The following is a 16,766-nucleotide window of genomic DNA, read 5'->3' on the forward strand; positions in this document are numbered from 1 at the left end:
TAATTTACAATATTTTTTCCAACCATGAATACCTTGTTAAAATCCAAATAGCCTATTATGAGTATACTTTATCTCTGCAGCTCTTTTAAAAATACTGCAGTGGATAAAATATTGGTTAGTATAATTTGTGTATTTTGGCTGTCTAACTTAACTGGGGTTTCTCAGGTGAGGCTTTTTAAGGTATTAAGTCAAATATGTATCGTCCGGGAAATTATTTGAAATGTTTTCAAATAATTAATTAGTATTCTTATCACTTTGTTTATCCTATAAGTGCAAACAGTATATTCAAATGTAAATCGACAGTCAAAAGAACAGGTTTTAAAATTTGTCAAAATACTACAAAATTATTAGTACAGTACATTAAAGTGCTAAGATTTGAGAAGTCGTGTAAAATATTTCCTTGCCCGTGGTCAAAAACTCGAGCAAAAGTATGTATTGTGCAAACTTCTCTATTTTCACCCTACGCTGTAAATAAAACATGTGATTGGAATTTCTTCCATTTGTTTTGATTTTCAGTTTATATTTTGTTGTTATTTCGTCACCAACATGGCAACCCATAAGGCCAATGTTAATTTTTTTTATTCATTTTTTGTGATTATTTTAATTTTAATCTGTTTTCTGTTTTAATTTATAAAGGGATTCTGAACATCTACAGGAAAATATCTTTCAAATTAAAATTGTTTATTCAGTCATTAATCATTACAGTGATAGGCTATGTCTAATACACATAATGTAGTTAAATTTAGATTAATTTTTGATATCTTATACATACAATATATATAAATCTTATATACATAAAATATCAAAAAATATTCTAAATCTATAAAAGAGGAAGTATGTATATATATGTACCCTATGGACTCTGAAATCACTCGATAGATTGCAATGAAACTTTCAGGCATTATTAAGAATTATTAAAGGATGGTTTGTGTGAAGTTTGGTGCAGGTCCGTGAAAAGAGCTCCGCCCCAGTGGCTCTGGAGTATCCCATGTTAGTGTTATGAGTACTCATATTTAAATGGAATTAAAGAATCTTAACAGCCGTTTCAACTAAACAGTTTGATTCATTGTGTTGATCAATAGCAGCTCTGCCTACAAGCTTTCAAAGTTTCCATACTTTTTTCTTGTTTCATTAAATTCTATAATCCACTAACAAGTTAACTACAGTAGGAAAAGAAGTAAATAAGTTAACTCAGAATTCAAAGCAAGTGTTTTTACCTAACCCGCCATGTTAAACCTCCCTATTCCAAGCGTGATGTATACAACTTCTTTACTTCTCAAGTGATGTAAAGTTGAAAAAAACTCACTCGGTGAGGTAATGAAACCCATAACATTGAGTGCTTAACTTAAAAAAATATACCTCTATGGAGCCAAGTTCAACGCTAGAAATCAGCTGTGCGCCTGAATTTTATTGTTATGTTTTGAAGAATTTTCCTAACCTAGCTTTTGTTTGTAAATGAACGTTACTGTTAGAAGATGAGTGAAATGGATAATGAAAAATATTGTTCGTAACCTCCTGTATATTGTCGGGTCAGGTAAAATCTTGTACGTTACACGTTACGCAAGAGCGTGTTTACATCACTTAGGTAAATTATGCAACTCGCTTCCGCTCGTTGCACAACATTCACCTGCGTGATGTAAAAACGCTCTTACTACACTTGTAAGGTAAATAGCTATTAAAATCACCAACAAACAAAACAATAATAAAAAATTTATTCCTGACTATGCGGAAACGGAGCAAAAACTTTCTATTGAATTGTATTTCCTTGCTTTTAACTCATAAACATCAGCTGTCAACTCTTTTAGATACTCATCTTTTATCTCCAGAAGGTTCTCTAGTCGGTGGATCTTTTCTAGCAGTACCGCAACAGTGTTGTTTAATAGGTGAATATCGCTTTTCAGTTGTTTGATCTCTTTCATTATCTCAGTATTTGCCGTTAGTTTTGGCGCTGGTTCACCACTGGCTGACTTTACCCAACGACCTGTGTTACCATTACTTTGGGTCTTGTTCTCTGCCTTCTGTTTGACGGCGAGCAGAACAGACTCCAGCGCCCCAGGTACCCCTGCTGCTATCTGGTGGATCAGGTCTGAAGTTACTTTCATCTGCAGTTTTTTAAACACCTTCATATTGAGTGTTTCCCAGTTTGCTACCTTCCCAGTGTGGCTATTGGCTACAGGGTAGTTGTGCAAATCCACAATTTTTGGAAAAAAGTGCTTACAGACTTCAGCCATCAAAACTCCATCTGCGAAATCCCTTGACAGATTCTTTTTTGGTTTTGAGAGAGGGATACCTTCTATCCACGAGTACAGCTTTTCTATTTCAACAAAAGTTTCCATTGCAGGATTATATTTTGATAAGCTAGTAAATACTTTAATTAATCAATTGGTTTTTATGTCAAAATATTTGACCAAACAGCAAAAAATATTTCGAGAGAAATTAACCAATTAATTTATTAATGAGTAAAATCTTACTCTACTGTAATTTAAGTTAGGCCTAACAGGATTGAGTTAATATGCAGGTAAGTTTCTAGGCAACCAAGATAAGTGGTGAAATACTATTGAAGTATGAAACACCATTATAAAATTGCACACCCAAACAAACAGGCTATATAAATAAATATTATTGAACACAAATAATTAAATAAGACGGTCCCCTTCCAAACTAAAGTATCTAAAATATTTTTCCATTTGAAGTTTTTTTACTATAAACCATACCAAAATCTGATTTCCTCATCAATTTAGATTCAAATATATTTTAAAATAAAATAAAATTTGCTTTATTTGCCATCCATATGTGTCATACGTTAACTGAGAACAGATTTGTCGGAAAGAAGACAAGTTGATTTTCATTTTATACAATTTTTTGTTGATTATTTGAGCAGGTTCCAGTGATGTCGCACGAGACTTACAACAAGTTATGGGCTCAGGCTCAGGAGATCCTAGAAGATGCAACCAGAATCGACGTGGACCAACAATCTGCTAAACCCCTCAAAGACAAGCGGCTTGCTCACAGGTTACTTAAATTACTTTGCAAACTATAATTTTGTACAATATGGTATCTCAAATATTTTAGATTGAACACATAGAAGTAAGAAACAGAGGATACACTTCATGGTACACTCGAGTGGTGTCTAGGGCAAATTCCAACACCGCCCGCGCCCCCCTCGCCCTCTTGTTCTACAGCGATAACGGAGGAAAACCTTGTACACCGTTTCGATAGGAATTTCTGAACATTACTCGCCATTTTGGCTCTTCCTTGCACGTCACAAGTATATTTCCGACACAACATACCAGAGCTGAAAGCTTACGGTTGTCCCATAAGCATGTTTCCTTCTGTACCTTACTTCTCTATAGATTGAGTTAATTATGTCTATTTTTTAATTTTCTTCGTCCGTGAGATTTAAAAGCAATTCAAGGTGTTTTTTTTTTTTTTTTTTTGCAGAAGGTGCTTTATTAAATGGCTTTAGAAATGAAGCTGCAATATTTATTTTAGAAAAATAAGATTTCAATATTTTATGTTAATGTAGTAAATAACTTAATCTAAGAGCTAAAAGGTTTTAAATTTTGGTCCTTTTCCCGGTATCCCACTATTTCTCAAACTTTTGCATCCTACTGGTCCTCGTCACGCCAATCTCACCGGACTGTGTTGTAGTCTACTAATTTTACAATTCTAAAAATTACTTAAAACTACTTTTTAAAAATTTATCAAGGCTTTTTTACTGCCAACAAGCATTGACTTTTGGATAGGTACTAAAGTAGACCTCCCATTTATATAGACCAGAAGGCTTATTTTTTTTATTAAAAGAACATAGTTGAATGAGCCCCTGGCAGACTATTAAACAGAAATCAGTCATTTCCGTCAGCACACCTTGTCAGGGGGCAGTTCAGTTTATTTTTATGTGGGATGGAATGTCTGGTTCTATAAATAGCCAAAGGTACAGTATAAAATAATTTCAGAATTAACTACTATAAATAAAGAGTGAACTAACAGTTTGAAATTACAGAATAGTTGGGGATTTGTTCATCAAGTACACTCGTGCTATCAACCGACTGGACCAGTGCTACGACCAGGTTGTGCAGCCACAGAAACGTCAGCTGTTGAAGCGACTACTTGACCTCAGCCTCGGACGGTATCTGGAGCTCAAGCATGAACTTGTCAACCTTGACTTGTCAGAGTTTAGCTACTTTGACGACCTTCTCACTGAACAAAGAGTTTTGCCTTCTGAAGCACAGGTGACTCATAACTTTTGATTGGTTGAATTTCATGGCTGTAATGAGGAAATGCTGACTATCATGAACCTGGTTTTGTGTTTGATTATACAGTAGACTCCCTCTTATCCGGACTCCTTGGGACCGAGGCCAGTCCGGATAACGGGGTTTCTAGTTAAACCGACGTCCCCAAAAACTCGTTAGAACGGACCGTTTACTGTGATTTATTCAACTTAAATTTAGGAGAGCATTGTATTTAGACACGTGATCACTGTTCTAAAATCTTTCCCACGAGAACAGTCGTTTCAGTACCGCCCACTTCCTTCCAATCTAGTCCGGTTAAACCAATGTGATGATAAAAATTGTCCTGTTAAAGAGATGTCAATTCCGCTGAGTGTAGTCCGGTTAAAAGGTGTCCGGATAAGAGGGAGTCTACTGTAAAGTACTCTGTGCTTAGGCAACAACAGCTAATGAAAAACCAAAGCAGCAAACAATGTAAATTCGGTATAATCCATAGTTAGCACTCTAGGGGAATTTTGTATCTTGGAACTTCTACATTTTTAAAGGATACTATAATTTTTGTGTTGTGTTTAGTTTAATATGAAATTGTTTCTCCTAAAAATTCAGGTTTACTTTGAGACAAGGGCTTAATCTGCTCATTAAGTTTTGTGTATCTTCGTAGGATTAACATTGAAAAATTATTGATTATCGTTCTATAGTACAGTAAACAATAAACATGCCTTCTTAATTAGGTGATAGGTGATGAGAAATTGTTAATATCCAGAATCGTTATAGAATAGTGAGGTAGTAAATACTATTTGGATTCTGAATGGGAATAGAAGGTGCATAGTAGCTTAAGAACAGGCAAATACAAGGTTAAAAGAGGCCTCTTTAAGAATATTATGATTTAATAAAGTCTTGAATATTCTTGAAAGTAATAATAATCTTTAAACAATATTTCAAAAAACTACATCCTCCGCAGGTAAACATTCCTAACTACTATAGGCGTGAACGAGCTCAGGAAATTGCAGATCGCAAGAAAACTATGGACGATATTTTAAAAAAGTTGGGGTTTTACGAGGAAGAATATACAGGCATTGAGATGACGGAAGACGAAGCCATCCGACTGATTCAGATACATGAACGGGCACGTCAGGGACGCCTCAGGTTAGATTTAGGCGTTTTTGTAAAAGTTTTTAAAATTTTCATAGAGAAAAGCATTTAAACTTGACTTAATGCAAATAAATTAATGGTCATACATTGTATGACACATAAATATCACAAAATCGAAACGATCATTACTATTTTAGATGTTTGTGAAATAAAAATTATATAACTTACTACAAGTTATGTAGTAAAAAAAAGACTGTTCTCTGACAGTTGTTCTTAACAGCAATTCACAATCTATTTTTTTTTTTTAATTGTCATTTTGACCTCTTTACAAACATCAATAAAACTCAATTTTGAAATAGAATTTTTTGTGAGTATAGCATACCTGAAGAGAAAAATTGCAATCTGCCACAAGAAACACAAAACTTTACGCTATACACAAAAAATAGACTATTTCACTTTCACTGACAGAATTTTGAACATTTTCTTGACCACTCTTGGGCTTGAAGACAATTTCTCTCCAACTGCTCTCAAAACTTCCTCGGTTAAAAATGCTGTTAGTAACAGAGAAATACTCTAGTTTTTGTGTGTGTAGTTTTCTGTTAAATATGCTAGATTGTACTCTGAACTGTTCATGTAAGAGCCGACTACCCTCATAAACATTTCTAAAAACCTGAACCCTTAAGATGTGTGTTACATCCTTCATCTCATATTTTGACATAGATTTAATCCCCTACAGGTCGCAGTTCATGAAGGAGATCCGCCTGCTGAAAGAGAAGGTGAAGGTAGAGCCACCCCCAGAGGACCAAGAGGAGCTTATCAACCGCCATGCGGCACTGCAGATACAGAAACTCTGGCGCGGCTACGTCACTCGGCGCAGAGTGAGGAAGAGAGTCATAGAGGAGATGCTGCTCATAGGTGCAGAATAGGAATTATATATTTATGTTTTACTAACATACTCATCCTACACTCATCTTCATTCATACTTGGCTTAAAATACCTACATTCGTATGGTCGCATTTCATAACTAAGTATTAAAGTACTGTTGTTCTTTTTCTTTATGTTAATGTAAAATTAAATAGAAAGATAATCCAACCATGTCTTTAATGCAACGTCTTTTTAAATTTTCTGTTGGACTGAATAATATGGTGTTTAATAAATTGTGCCACTATTCAAAAATTGCATGTTAAATAAAAATCAAATATAATGCACCGCATATAAAACATAATCACATAGTAACCGACAAACCAAATTATTAAAGGGTGCCTTTTTTTGAGGAGGTGGGAATCTTGTTATGGACAGAGTATGGTACTCGCAGAAGTCCCACCCACCAAAAATAATATAGCTAAGGTTTATAACTGACAAGCTGAGAGATATAAGTGCTTGCCTGGTAATCACAAGGTCGCTGGTTCAATCCCGAGAGAAGTAAGCAGCTATATGATGGTTCAAAACTGGACCCAGCTGACCTTGATCATTGAGGTTTTAATAAATGATCCTGGATAATGAAACAGCTGTTTTTAGTCAGTAACAAGGCTACACAAGACATCTCACTTCATTCTACACTTATCCTTAAACTCATATTCCGATATGCACCTAGGTAACATCCCCATTTCAGTTGGTAATAATAATGGTAAACCCACCCCTCCAGTTCCTAGGAAACTAGCTTGGAACTTTTCAGCAGAATACTTTTGACTAAGTCTTTAAATTATGCCATTAGAACTTTCACTATAGGATATCTGGTGATATAATACCAATGAAGATTGACCTTTTGCTCCCAATATATGAATCAAACTTAAAGCTAATGCCAACATAGATGTATGCGTAAAAAGATGTGTGGAATACATTTGTGTTACTGTAGGTATGTTGCCGCCATCACAAAACTCTGTGGTGGAACGTCAGAGGGCAGCACATGTCAAAGAGCTACGGCGAGAACTCCAGGAGCAATACCAACAGGACTTCCAGGCGGCCATCTTGGACGACAAAGAAGATGTCAGTAGTTGAACAATGTCAGAAATGTTGATTCTAATTTAATGCTATAATAGTAGTACTAATCTATTGCACTAAACTTTGATAATATCCTTACGTAAGACTATTGCTTTACCAAAATATGCATTAAAGAACAAGACAAAAATACTAAATTGGCTGTGTTTATGAAACAAAAGGATCAATAGAATATGCAGCTAAGTAAGGTCGAAAAAGGTTTTTTGATTTGATTCATACAGAGCTGACAATTCATACCCAGGTTTTTTTGTTTTTTTTTTGTGATATTCACACTAAAAAGCGTGAGAATTGAATGGCTGATGTTAGCTTTCTAACTAACTACAATTAGCTGGTTTTTTAAGCAAAACCATTTTATATAATTATCAAAGAAAAGCTGGGTCTGGTTTCAACAATCTAAATGATACTGACTTTTCTCAAGTGAACTGGCAACCTCATGAGTAGGTGAGCAATATACAATTTGCAGCTAGGTTGATTAAGATTAAAGAAGTATTTATATCTGTTGAAGAACTGAGGTGAGAATGTAATGCACTTTTGCACAGTTTTGAAATAAAGAGAAAAACATTACCGTTTTGCAGTTGAAGAAGAACCGTGGGGCTGTAATGGCGGAAGATATGAAGGATGAGATGCGCGCCTGGGTAATGGCGTACAAGGGCCAGACTGGGAAGTTCCCGGAGTTACCAAGTGAGGAGGCTGGAGGCTCAGCTCTGATCTTCAGCAGACAAGGGGCGGAGAGTGAGCTGGGAAGCAAGTCTACAGCTCCTTCATCCAAGGAGGGCAAAGGTACTGTGTCCCAAAATTGAACACTGAATAGTGTCCCTCAAAAAGGTTTAAATATTTCATTTTATATTACTTGTTACGATTTGTATAGTGTATGTATATTCAAACTGTAAATACATTTTGTTTGTAATTACAGTACTGTAACATAAAATATATATTTTTAATCAATATCTCTTGAAATGTGTAAAATAAATCAGAGAGTTTCAAGAATTGTTCTAAGAAATATTTTTTGTAGATATTGGTGAAACCTAGGGAATGCCAAGATTTCCCTTGGCAAACTTAGCAATATTATAATACTGGCGCAGGTTAATAAACTCAGTACCGACAATAAAAAAAAATAAATAAATAATGACGATTTAACATAACAAGTGGACATTTAGAGTACTGTACATGCATTAACTTCAACAACTATGGAAACCTTTGGTTTCAATAGAAACAATTTCATTTTTGATGTTAGCCTCCGGATTACGTTGAATATATAAATTGGTTTAAATACCTGCTTCTAGTAATCCAATTGTTGCAATTTCTGTCACGCAACTAGTTTCGACTTCATACAGAAGTCATCATCAGGCGTCCAGTTGGATGTCAAAATAATCACTTCATCTGAAGGTGGTCGATTCACACATAGTACATTCACACGCAAACACGCACACGAACACGAACATAGACACATAAAAAAGGTACATTTAGAACGATGATAATACTATAGTACTATAGTAATTATCCATAGCCTAACCAAATTTCAAGATGACTCTTGGTACCATTACTTTTCCCAAGAACCAGTTTAATGTTAAGTTAATCATAGGTTATCAAATAGAACAAAAAAATATTTATATACGGTTAACATCCAATTGCAAAGCATTTGGTTTGGCTTGAAACTGTATACCTATAATAGGTTTGCATGCATATCTGGAAAACTGCACTCTTAATATGCAATCCATCTTTTGATCTGAATATAATGGTTCAACTGACTACAAGATCCCTGTCTATAGAGTGGGCACACAGCTAGTATCGAATAAAGTTTTTTTTTTTTAATACATTAATGTAATTTTCTCCATCTTAATAACTTATATGAAATAGTTTAAACTGTTTTTGACAGGGAAAAAAGAAAAAGGTAAAAAGGGAACAAAAGACAAGGATGACGCCAAGAAGAAAAAATCGGATGAAGATGAGGACCCGGGCTTCAAGATGGGAACATCAAGTTTCCTTTCTGATCTGATGGTAGCGGGGGCAGAGTATGACGAGGTATACTCTAGACTCATCAAACTCTTAATTATGTGGTGATTAATGGAAAAACATTGATTTCTGATCTGTACCTTTTGTCGTCTAATTAATGAAGATACTAACTCAAAACATTGGACTGTGGCCAAGGAGAGCCTGCGTCACAATTGGAGAGGGGCTCCATGAGCTTGAGGGAAAGATTTTTATCAAGCGGAATTAGGTAGCCTAGGGAAACTTCCCTTTTGTTCAAAAATCCTTTTTTCCAAACCTATAATGTGATAAAGGTAATGAGGTAATGAGGCTTCAGGAGTGAGTTTTTTAGGAAGGGGGAGTTAAAATGCTGCGGATAGTGTACAGTAGTAGCAAACAACATAAAGCACTCCCACATGTTCAATAATGAATGTAGGTAAGTTTTAGTTTTGCCAAATTATATATTTTAGTTAAATAATGTGTGATTTCTCTACAGACCAGAAATAACATTGTTGCATAATTTTTTTCTATATTTATAACATCTATTAAAATGGTATGACTCTCGCTTAATATGAGCCAGATAAGAACAAAAGCAAACAGTTTGAGAAACTTTTGTTTCAGAATCATTCAAGGTCCTTAAAATCACACAATTGTTCTAATTGTAAAAAAAAATTCTGAATAATCTTACTAATAATATAAATGTGTTACTAATATCCTTATATATAATACGTGAAGGCGATTTCTACGAAACACTACTCCTCCCTTAATAATGGACGGATTTTTACAAACTATGTGTCAAAATTAAGTATTTTTTGTGTAGACTCCCCCTTTCACCGATTCCTAGAGTAAAAGTCCTCGGGCTTTGCACCACAGGCCATAAAAATCCCAATGTACCTATTTCTTATGATGAAAAGATTTTGTTTACTTAAACAGATGAATAATTTGTATTAATAACAGCTGTTCATAGTAAACACATGATACACACATGAGCGCTAGTTTTAATATAATAAATGTGAAAGTTTTTGTGTTTGTTTGTTTGAAGTTCAATCACACACTGGTCGGATTGGGCTGATATTTGGTATGATGATATCTCATGTTCCCAATTAACATATAGACATATTCTTATCTCAAAAATCCTTTCGGGCTCTGAACAGTGGCTCTGAAGTTTCCCATGTTAACCTTATGAGTAATCATATTTAAAAGGAGTTAAAGAATTTAGTCAGCTGTTTCAAATACACAAGTTGGTTCTATGATATTCAATATCATTATGAAGTTATAAAGTTTACCAACCGGGTGAAGCACTATTATTATTATTTTTTTTTTTTATTTATGGGAACAACTTATTTGAACAAAGCAGCAACAAAAAGCTGTGATATACAATAAGAACTTTACTTTGTCCTATTAGCAAATTTCCTATATAGGGAATAAGCTATTCCCGTAGGTCTCATGGTAAGACCTGGACCCAGGACTGATTTACTTTTTCCTTTTGAGGTCCCCAGAGGCCAAAAACACCATCCGTTCAAATTCATATATACATTTATATATGTGTCCGTTAGCACGATAACTTGAGCAAAAATGATCCAATTTTGATGAAATTTGCTATGAATGTGTACACCTACATTTATTCGAACAAGTTTGTGAATGGGGTAAAAATGGGGTTTTCTCATTTTTCACCCTGAAAACATAAAATTTTGCAATTTCTTTACAAACCATTTTGTAAATACAAATCATTTAGTGTATTGAACGTTGTTGTATGCCTAACGGTTATGGAAAAATTCCCAAAAAAATTTAAATTTAAAATTACCGTTATTTTTATGGAGAATAAATAAACTGTAGCTTGCTTGTCTATGGACATATTTTAATGAAATTTTGTTTACTTCATACTAAGCTATCGATATTTCAATAAAAACTCCTATTTTCTTCCCTGTAGCAGCAAACCTAAATACTCATTAAAATTAATGATATTTAAATAGAAAATAAATCTGACTAATTTTAAGGGATAATTTAGTAGGATTCCCCTCAGTTAGATGGAAATTCTTTCAGGCAGTTGTGGTTATAAGACAACAAATTTGAAAAGAATCTAACAAGTGTTAAAGTGAATTTCTGGGAAGCCATAGTAAGTTCTGTGTGTAATGTGTAGGTATGGCGAGGCAGGGACGAGAGTGTCAACCCCCGGCAGACCTACTACCCTGAGATCATACATGACCAGAACACAGCACACCTAGAGGCTGAAATCAGGAAGGTAAAACTACTGGGGGAGCTTGAGCTTGGTCAGATAGCTTGCTGTCAGTAGCCTACTTATTTCAAAGCAAAGATGAGTAAATTATGAGTGTTGAATGAATTTTAGTGACTTATCATTCATCCTAATCATACCAAGGACAGTTTGCTCCAGTTTCAAATTATCAAATCGTCACAGACTTTTGATGAAACTTCACTTCGTTCACAAAATTTAGGCGGTTTGGGTAAGGGTGATTCCATCCCCTCCCCTCCACTTCACCCTTACAATGAAACAACACCCGATAGCTGATATGTACATAAGCTAAAAAGTGGGGGGGACCCAGGAAACCTTTCACCTAAATTTTGTATAGGGACTATATCAACTTTATGCTTTTAAGTCGAAGACTAATCACTTAGTGAGGTATTAAGATAAATGGATCCAGAGCTTTCTTGTATCCCTAAAGACAATTTTGTTATAGCATCACTGACACACTAATTGACACACTGTAAAACGTTGTTATTTTGGCACCAAATAGTTTATTACAACTCCACATATTTCTCCTTGTTCCAATGCACTAAGTACAAAATAGGTACAATGTATTTAACACTTGGTACATAGGCTAATGGTGGCCAACATCTCCCAACTCTCACATTCAGTGCTATCTCCAGTTGAACCTTGGAACAATAAGGGTTTGTTTACAAAAATATCATGTTATTGCTATACTTAATTTTTTTTTAATAATATAAATAAATTAAATATTTTCTATTAGGTAATTGATGAGGAACTGAGAGCAGAACTTGAATTGTTGCAAGCGGCTTTAGACAGAGATCGAGCTAAGAAAGGCAAGAAAGGAAAAAAAGGAAGTAAGAAAAAGAAGGGAAGACGGACTGGAAAAAAAGGAAAGAAGAAGAAAGAAAAGGATTTAACCCCAGATCGCACTTTGGAATCACTGTTTGAAGAATTGATTACAAATGGAATAATCAAGAAATACCCTGAGACACCTCTGTCATCATTTATAGGGGAGAGATCTTATGCAGCCTCTGAACTGAGATTTCAGGGAAAAGATCCTCTACCATCCCTTGGAGACATTCGTCAGGTAATAAATAATCCAAGGTAGTAGAATGATCAATGTAAGGACCATTTACACAAAGTTTAAATCGTAAATTTAAACAATATAAAATGTCTGCATTTACCAAGAAAGGCTAAAGGCTACTGTTCTCAATGCTAGTTAAACAGAATGTACATAATATACCTTATCAAGGGTAAAAATATTTAACAAATAACATTTAACATGAACAAGAACACCATGACCATGATAACTGATGATCTAAAAACACCTCTACTGTGACACATAGGATAAATTGTTAGGTCGGTACTGCTACCAAGAATTGAGGGGTAGTCTAGAGGTCTGCAGATATGAGGATGAGGAGTAGACCAATTGTCAGGTATGTAGTGATACTTAAATGATCAGAAATTACTGCCAAGTTAAGGTGAATAGCGCCCGCTGGTGTATTTACCCTCTACACAGCATATGACAACATTTTTTAGCTTAAAGTATTTTTTTAAGTTACCAAGTACAATCAGAGGCAACAAAAGGGGTTGTTTCAGCATATCTGCACAATATACAGTCTTACCACATGGAATAGGACATAGTTTCTAGAGTCGGATAAAACAGAAGATGGGATAGCCATAGATTGAACGATAGAGACGGTACTGTATTAGTCCTAATGAAACAAGTTTCTTCAAATACTGATTGAACTTTGGAATCACATATATCTTGTAAAACATAGAAGTTACTTTGCAAATGGATAATTTCTTACATTGCTCACCATTCGATCAATTCCCCAGGTGATGCTGGAGTATTGTATTCTGCCACTTGGTTCCAAGACCATCCACCAGGTGTCTCCCCTGGTAAGGTCTATGCTGATTGCTGGACCGCGGGGGACAGGCAAGGACATGTTGGTGCACGCCGTGTGTACTGAGGCCGGCGCAGTGCTGTTCGACCTCACTGCTGCCAACATCGTGGGTAAATATCCTGGTAAGAGCGGCCTCATCATGCTCATACATCTGGTCAGCAAAGTTTCCAGGTAACTATCTTTCTTAATTAGATTGCCACACAGCATTTAAGATAGTATAGTATTTTGTGCTGGTAAATCCCCCATTACAAACCATTTTTTAGAAAAGTTTGGTGGATTTATTTCAACTAAATTACACCATTTGGGTGATAAATAAATAATCTAATGAAGTAGATACAGTAAAACCCCGATAGCAAGACTCTCATGGGGATTTTTAAATAAAACTTGTTATAAAGGTTGACATCATATCAAGGTTTGCAATAATATGTGATTAAGGGTCAAATAGATTCTAGGGTATTTGAAAATGATATATTGAAGTGTCACTGTATACCCGTCTAAAAGGACCAGCTTTTGCCAATGTTCTACTAAAAATAACTTAATTTAAACCTACTAATCTAATGTGTTGCGGTCTAAATTTATATTTTTCCCCTTTGTTTTTGTTACTGTGACATAAAAGAAGCTATCCTTCACAATAAGTTGTTCGTTCAGTTTGGCAATAGTAAAAGGTTTTGACAGAAATCATTTACATCAGCACACTCTCACATTCAATTCAGTACAATCATTTTTGTTGTAAAACAGGTTACATACTCAACATGAGACTGGGACGTATTAGTTCTGTTCTATCATTAGCAAAAGGAGGATTTCATAAATGTGTTTCAAACATTTGTTGTTGTTGTGCTGTCTACAACTGTTTATTGGTTTCCGACTATAAAAGGAAAATTGTAAACCTAGCTCGACCATTCTTATTTTTCTAAATATTGGCTAACATTAACATACTGTTGAGAAAGGAATAACTTCCTGCTTCCTTACATCATGCAGGATACTCAAAATACAACAAAGTTCAATTGATATTCAACCAAAGATTTTTGACAAACATTTATAATATTTCATAGAAGTTTCACTATTCAAACCACCTATATTTCAAACACCTATTTGAGTATTACCATTTACGGTTCATTCATAAGAGTAGAATATATTGGTATGTAACTAATTGGTAAATAACTTCCAGATTGTTGCAGCCGTCAGTTATATACATGGACGGAGCAGAAAAGCCATTCTTAAAAAAAGTGCCAAAAACTGATAAGACTGACCCAAAAAGGTTGAAGAAAGATTTACCTAAGCTGGTGAAAAGTATTAGTCCCGATGATCAGGTATAACTTAATGATAATATGACTGACAAAGTACAGATTATGTATGTTTCTAATAGCCAACATGAAATTAGTCTTGATGTAAAGGGGATGGAGATGCTATTTCCATTATGTAATAGAATATTTTGACAATTTTTCTATTATTGCATAAATTAGGCCTCATAACAATATATCAGTAAGCTAAATGCCAAATTATGGACTTTGGAACATTCTTAAAAATGGTCCTGATGATCATTTGGCTTTTAAAAAACAGTGCTGTCTAAAGAACCAGTATTACCATTTACGGTTCATTCATAGGAGTAGATAGATTGGTATGTAACAATCTACATTACAACAATATAATTTAATTTAGGTCCAATGTCCTATAAAGTGATAGTGATGTTAACACTCTCAGCAGGATCAGGGGCCCTATTTTTGAAATGGTTGACTGTTGAGTTGAGTGTTGTTGAGTCACTCAATTTCCAATCGTTCGTAGTTTTCAAGGATTGACAGTTAGTAGTTGACTTATCCAACCAAACTTAATCAATTAATTGGTTTTCCTGTATAGGCTTCCATGGTCACTTAATGTATAATCGTGGTCTTCTGGCGACGACCGTGTCAAAAACAATGAAACACTAACACTCACCGACGTTTCGACCTCGACACAGAGTGCCATCTTCAGGACGACTTGACTCTGCACAGATGAAAAATCAAGTGGTTTTTCATATAGGTGGGTTTTTCCACTTGATTTTTCATCTGTGCAGAGTCAAGTCGTCCTGAAGATGGCACTCTGTATCGAGGTTGAAACTTGAAACGTCGGTGAGTGTTATTGTTTCATTGTTTTTGACACGGTCGTTGCCAGAAGACCATGATTCTATAATTAATTGGTTATATAATAATAAAATACATTTAAGCCATTTGTCCTGACAGGTTCTATTACTGGGGGTATCCCATTGTCCATGGGAGTGTGACCAGAAGCTGCTTGCACAGGCCTATCACAAGATGGTGCTGGTGTTGCGGCCCGACTACGCAAGTCTGCAACTTATATGGGCACAGTTGCTGTTCCAGTACAGCGGCGTCAGTCGTCAATTTGACACTGGGGCTCTCACACGCCTCTCTGACGGATACACCGTCGGCACGCTCGTTAACGTTGTCAAAGAGGCGAGTTTTTTATGACAGTACTGTAAAAGTATTTGGTATCTGATAAATGGCCTACTAAATAAAAAGCTGGTCTTAGTAACAAAGTTTTACAGATCACCTCACTTTATTCTATTCCACACTTACTTATCTTGCTTTCATTTTCAGCTTAAAATTCACATCTAGATGGTGTTGTTATTCCAAATACAATGATAATGATGGAAAGTATCAGGCACAAAGTTGAAAAAGAACATTTTGTAACAAAAGTGACCACTCGATTACTAATAAGAATAAGTTACACAATAGTTCAGAATGTACTCAGTGATCCATTACTGACTAATTTTGGTCAAATTGTTGCATAATTTGCATTTTTTGGATACAGGAGGAAAACCTAGTTAGTTTTTGGTCAATAGAAGCTGAGCAAGAGTACCAGGTAAATCACTTGAATGCTGGAAGTAGCATGGCAAGCAGGCAGAATATTGCTAAGTAGTCACTAAAATTATTCACTACCGGCAAAGTAGTTGTTGTCACATTCATCAAGTGGGTCAAATGAGTGATTTCAATAGGAACTTTCTGTCCGTAGGTCATGACATGCAAACGCATTCTACAACTCAGTATACAACCACTAACGTTAGCAGAGATAATCAATGTGTTGGCTCGCTATGAACCGATTTACAAAGAGGAAGAGGAACAGTTTCTGGCTTGGTTCAGCAAAACTCCACTGGGGAGGAGGAAAACACGAGCTCTAGAACTTGAACAGGAACAACAACTTAACAAGGAGAGTGTGAATAAGAATAAAAAGAAATAATCATCGGCAAAAAACGTGCTGAGTATTTATATATCCAAGGAAAATTTCATAAACAATGTTGTTGTGTTCAATTCACATACACGGATGTAATAGCTCAAGTGTACCTTTTTACAA

The 16,766-nt window shown here is 35.2% G+C and overlaps 2 protein-coding genes across 2 annotated transcripts; one reads left to right on the forward strand and one right to left on the reverse strand.

Moving 5' to 3' along the window:
* Positions 1-1,694: 1,694 nt before the first annotated feature.
* On the reverse strand, positions 1,695-2,487 carry LOC129004135 (sperm flagellar protein 1-like). Its single transcript, XM_054432568.1, has one exon. The coding sequence runs from the start codon at positions 2,334-2,336 to the stop codon at positions 1,722-1,724; it is 615 nt and encodes a 204-aa protein (XP_054288543.1). The 5' UTR covers positions 2,337-2,487; the 3' UTR covers positions 1,695-1,721.
* A 403-nt stretch (positions 2,488-2,890) lies between these two features.
* LOC129004089 (dynein regulatory complex protein 11) lies at positions 2,891-16,666 on the forward strand. Its single transcript, XM_054432482.1, has 13 exons — positions 2,891-3,012; positions 4,004-4,232; positions 5,191-5,375; positions 6,058-6,236; positions 7,177-7,307; positions 7,895-8,099; positions 9,196-9,341; positions 11,428-11,529; positions 12,275-12,601; positions 13,354-13,592; positions 14,590-14,731; positions 15,638-15,868; positions 16,428-16,666. The coding sequence occupies exons 1-13, from the start codon at positions 2,891-2,893 to the stop codon at positions 16,650-16,652; spliced, it is 2,463 nt and encodes an 820-aa protein (XP_054288457.1). The 3' UTR covers positions 16,653-16,666.
* The last annotated feature ends 100 nt before the right edge of the window (positions 16,667-16,766 follow it).

This window comes from Macrosteles quadrilineatus, unplaced genomic scaffold (assembly GCF_028750875.1).
Source record: "Macrosteles quadrilineatus isolate MER2022 unplaced genomic scaffold, UCM_ALF_1.0 Scaffold_9__3_contigs__length_116548681, whole genome shotgun sequence".
Classification (NCBI taxonomy): Eukaryota; Metazoa; Arthropoda; class Insecta; order Hemiptera; family Cicadellidae; genus Macrosteles; species Macrosteles quadrilineatus.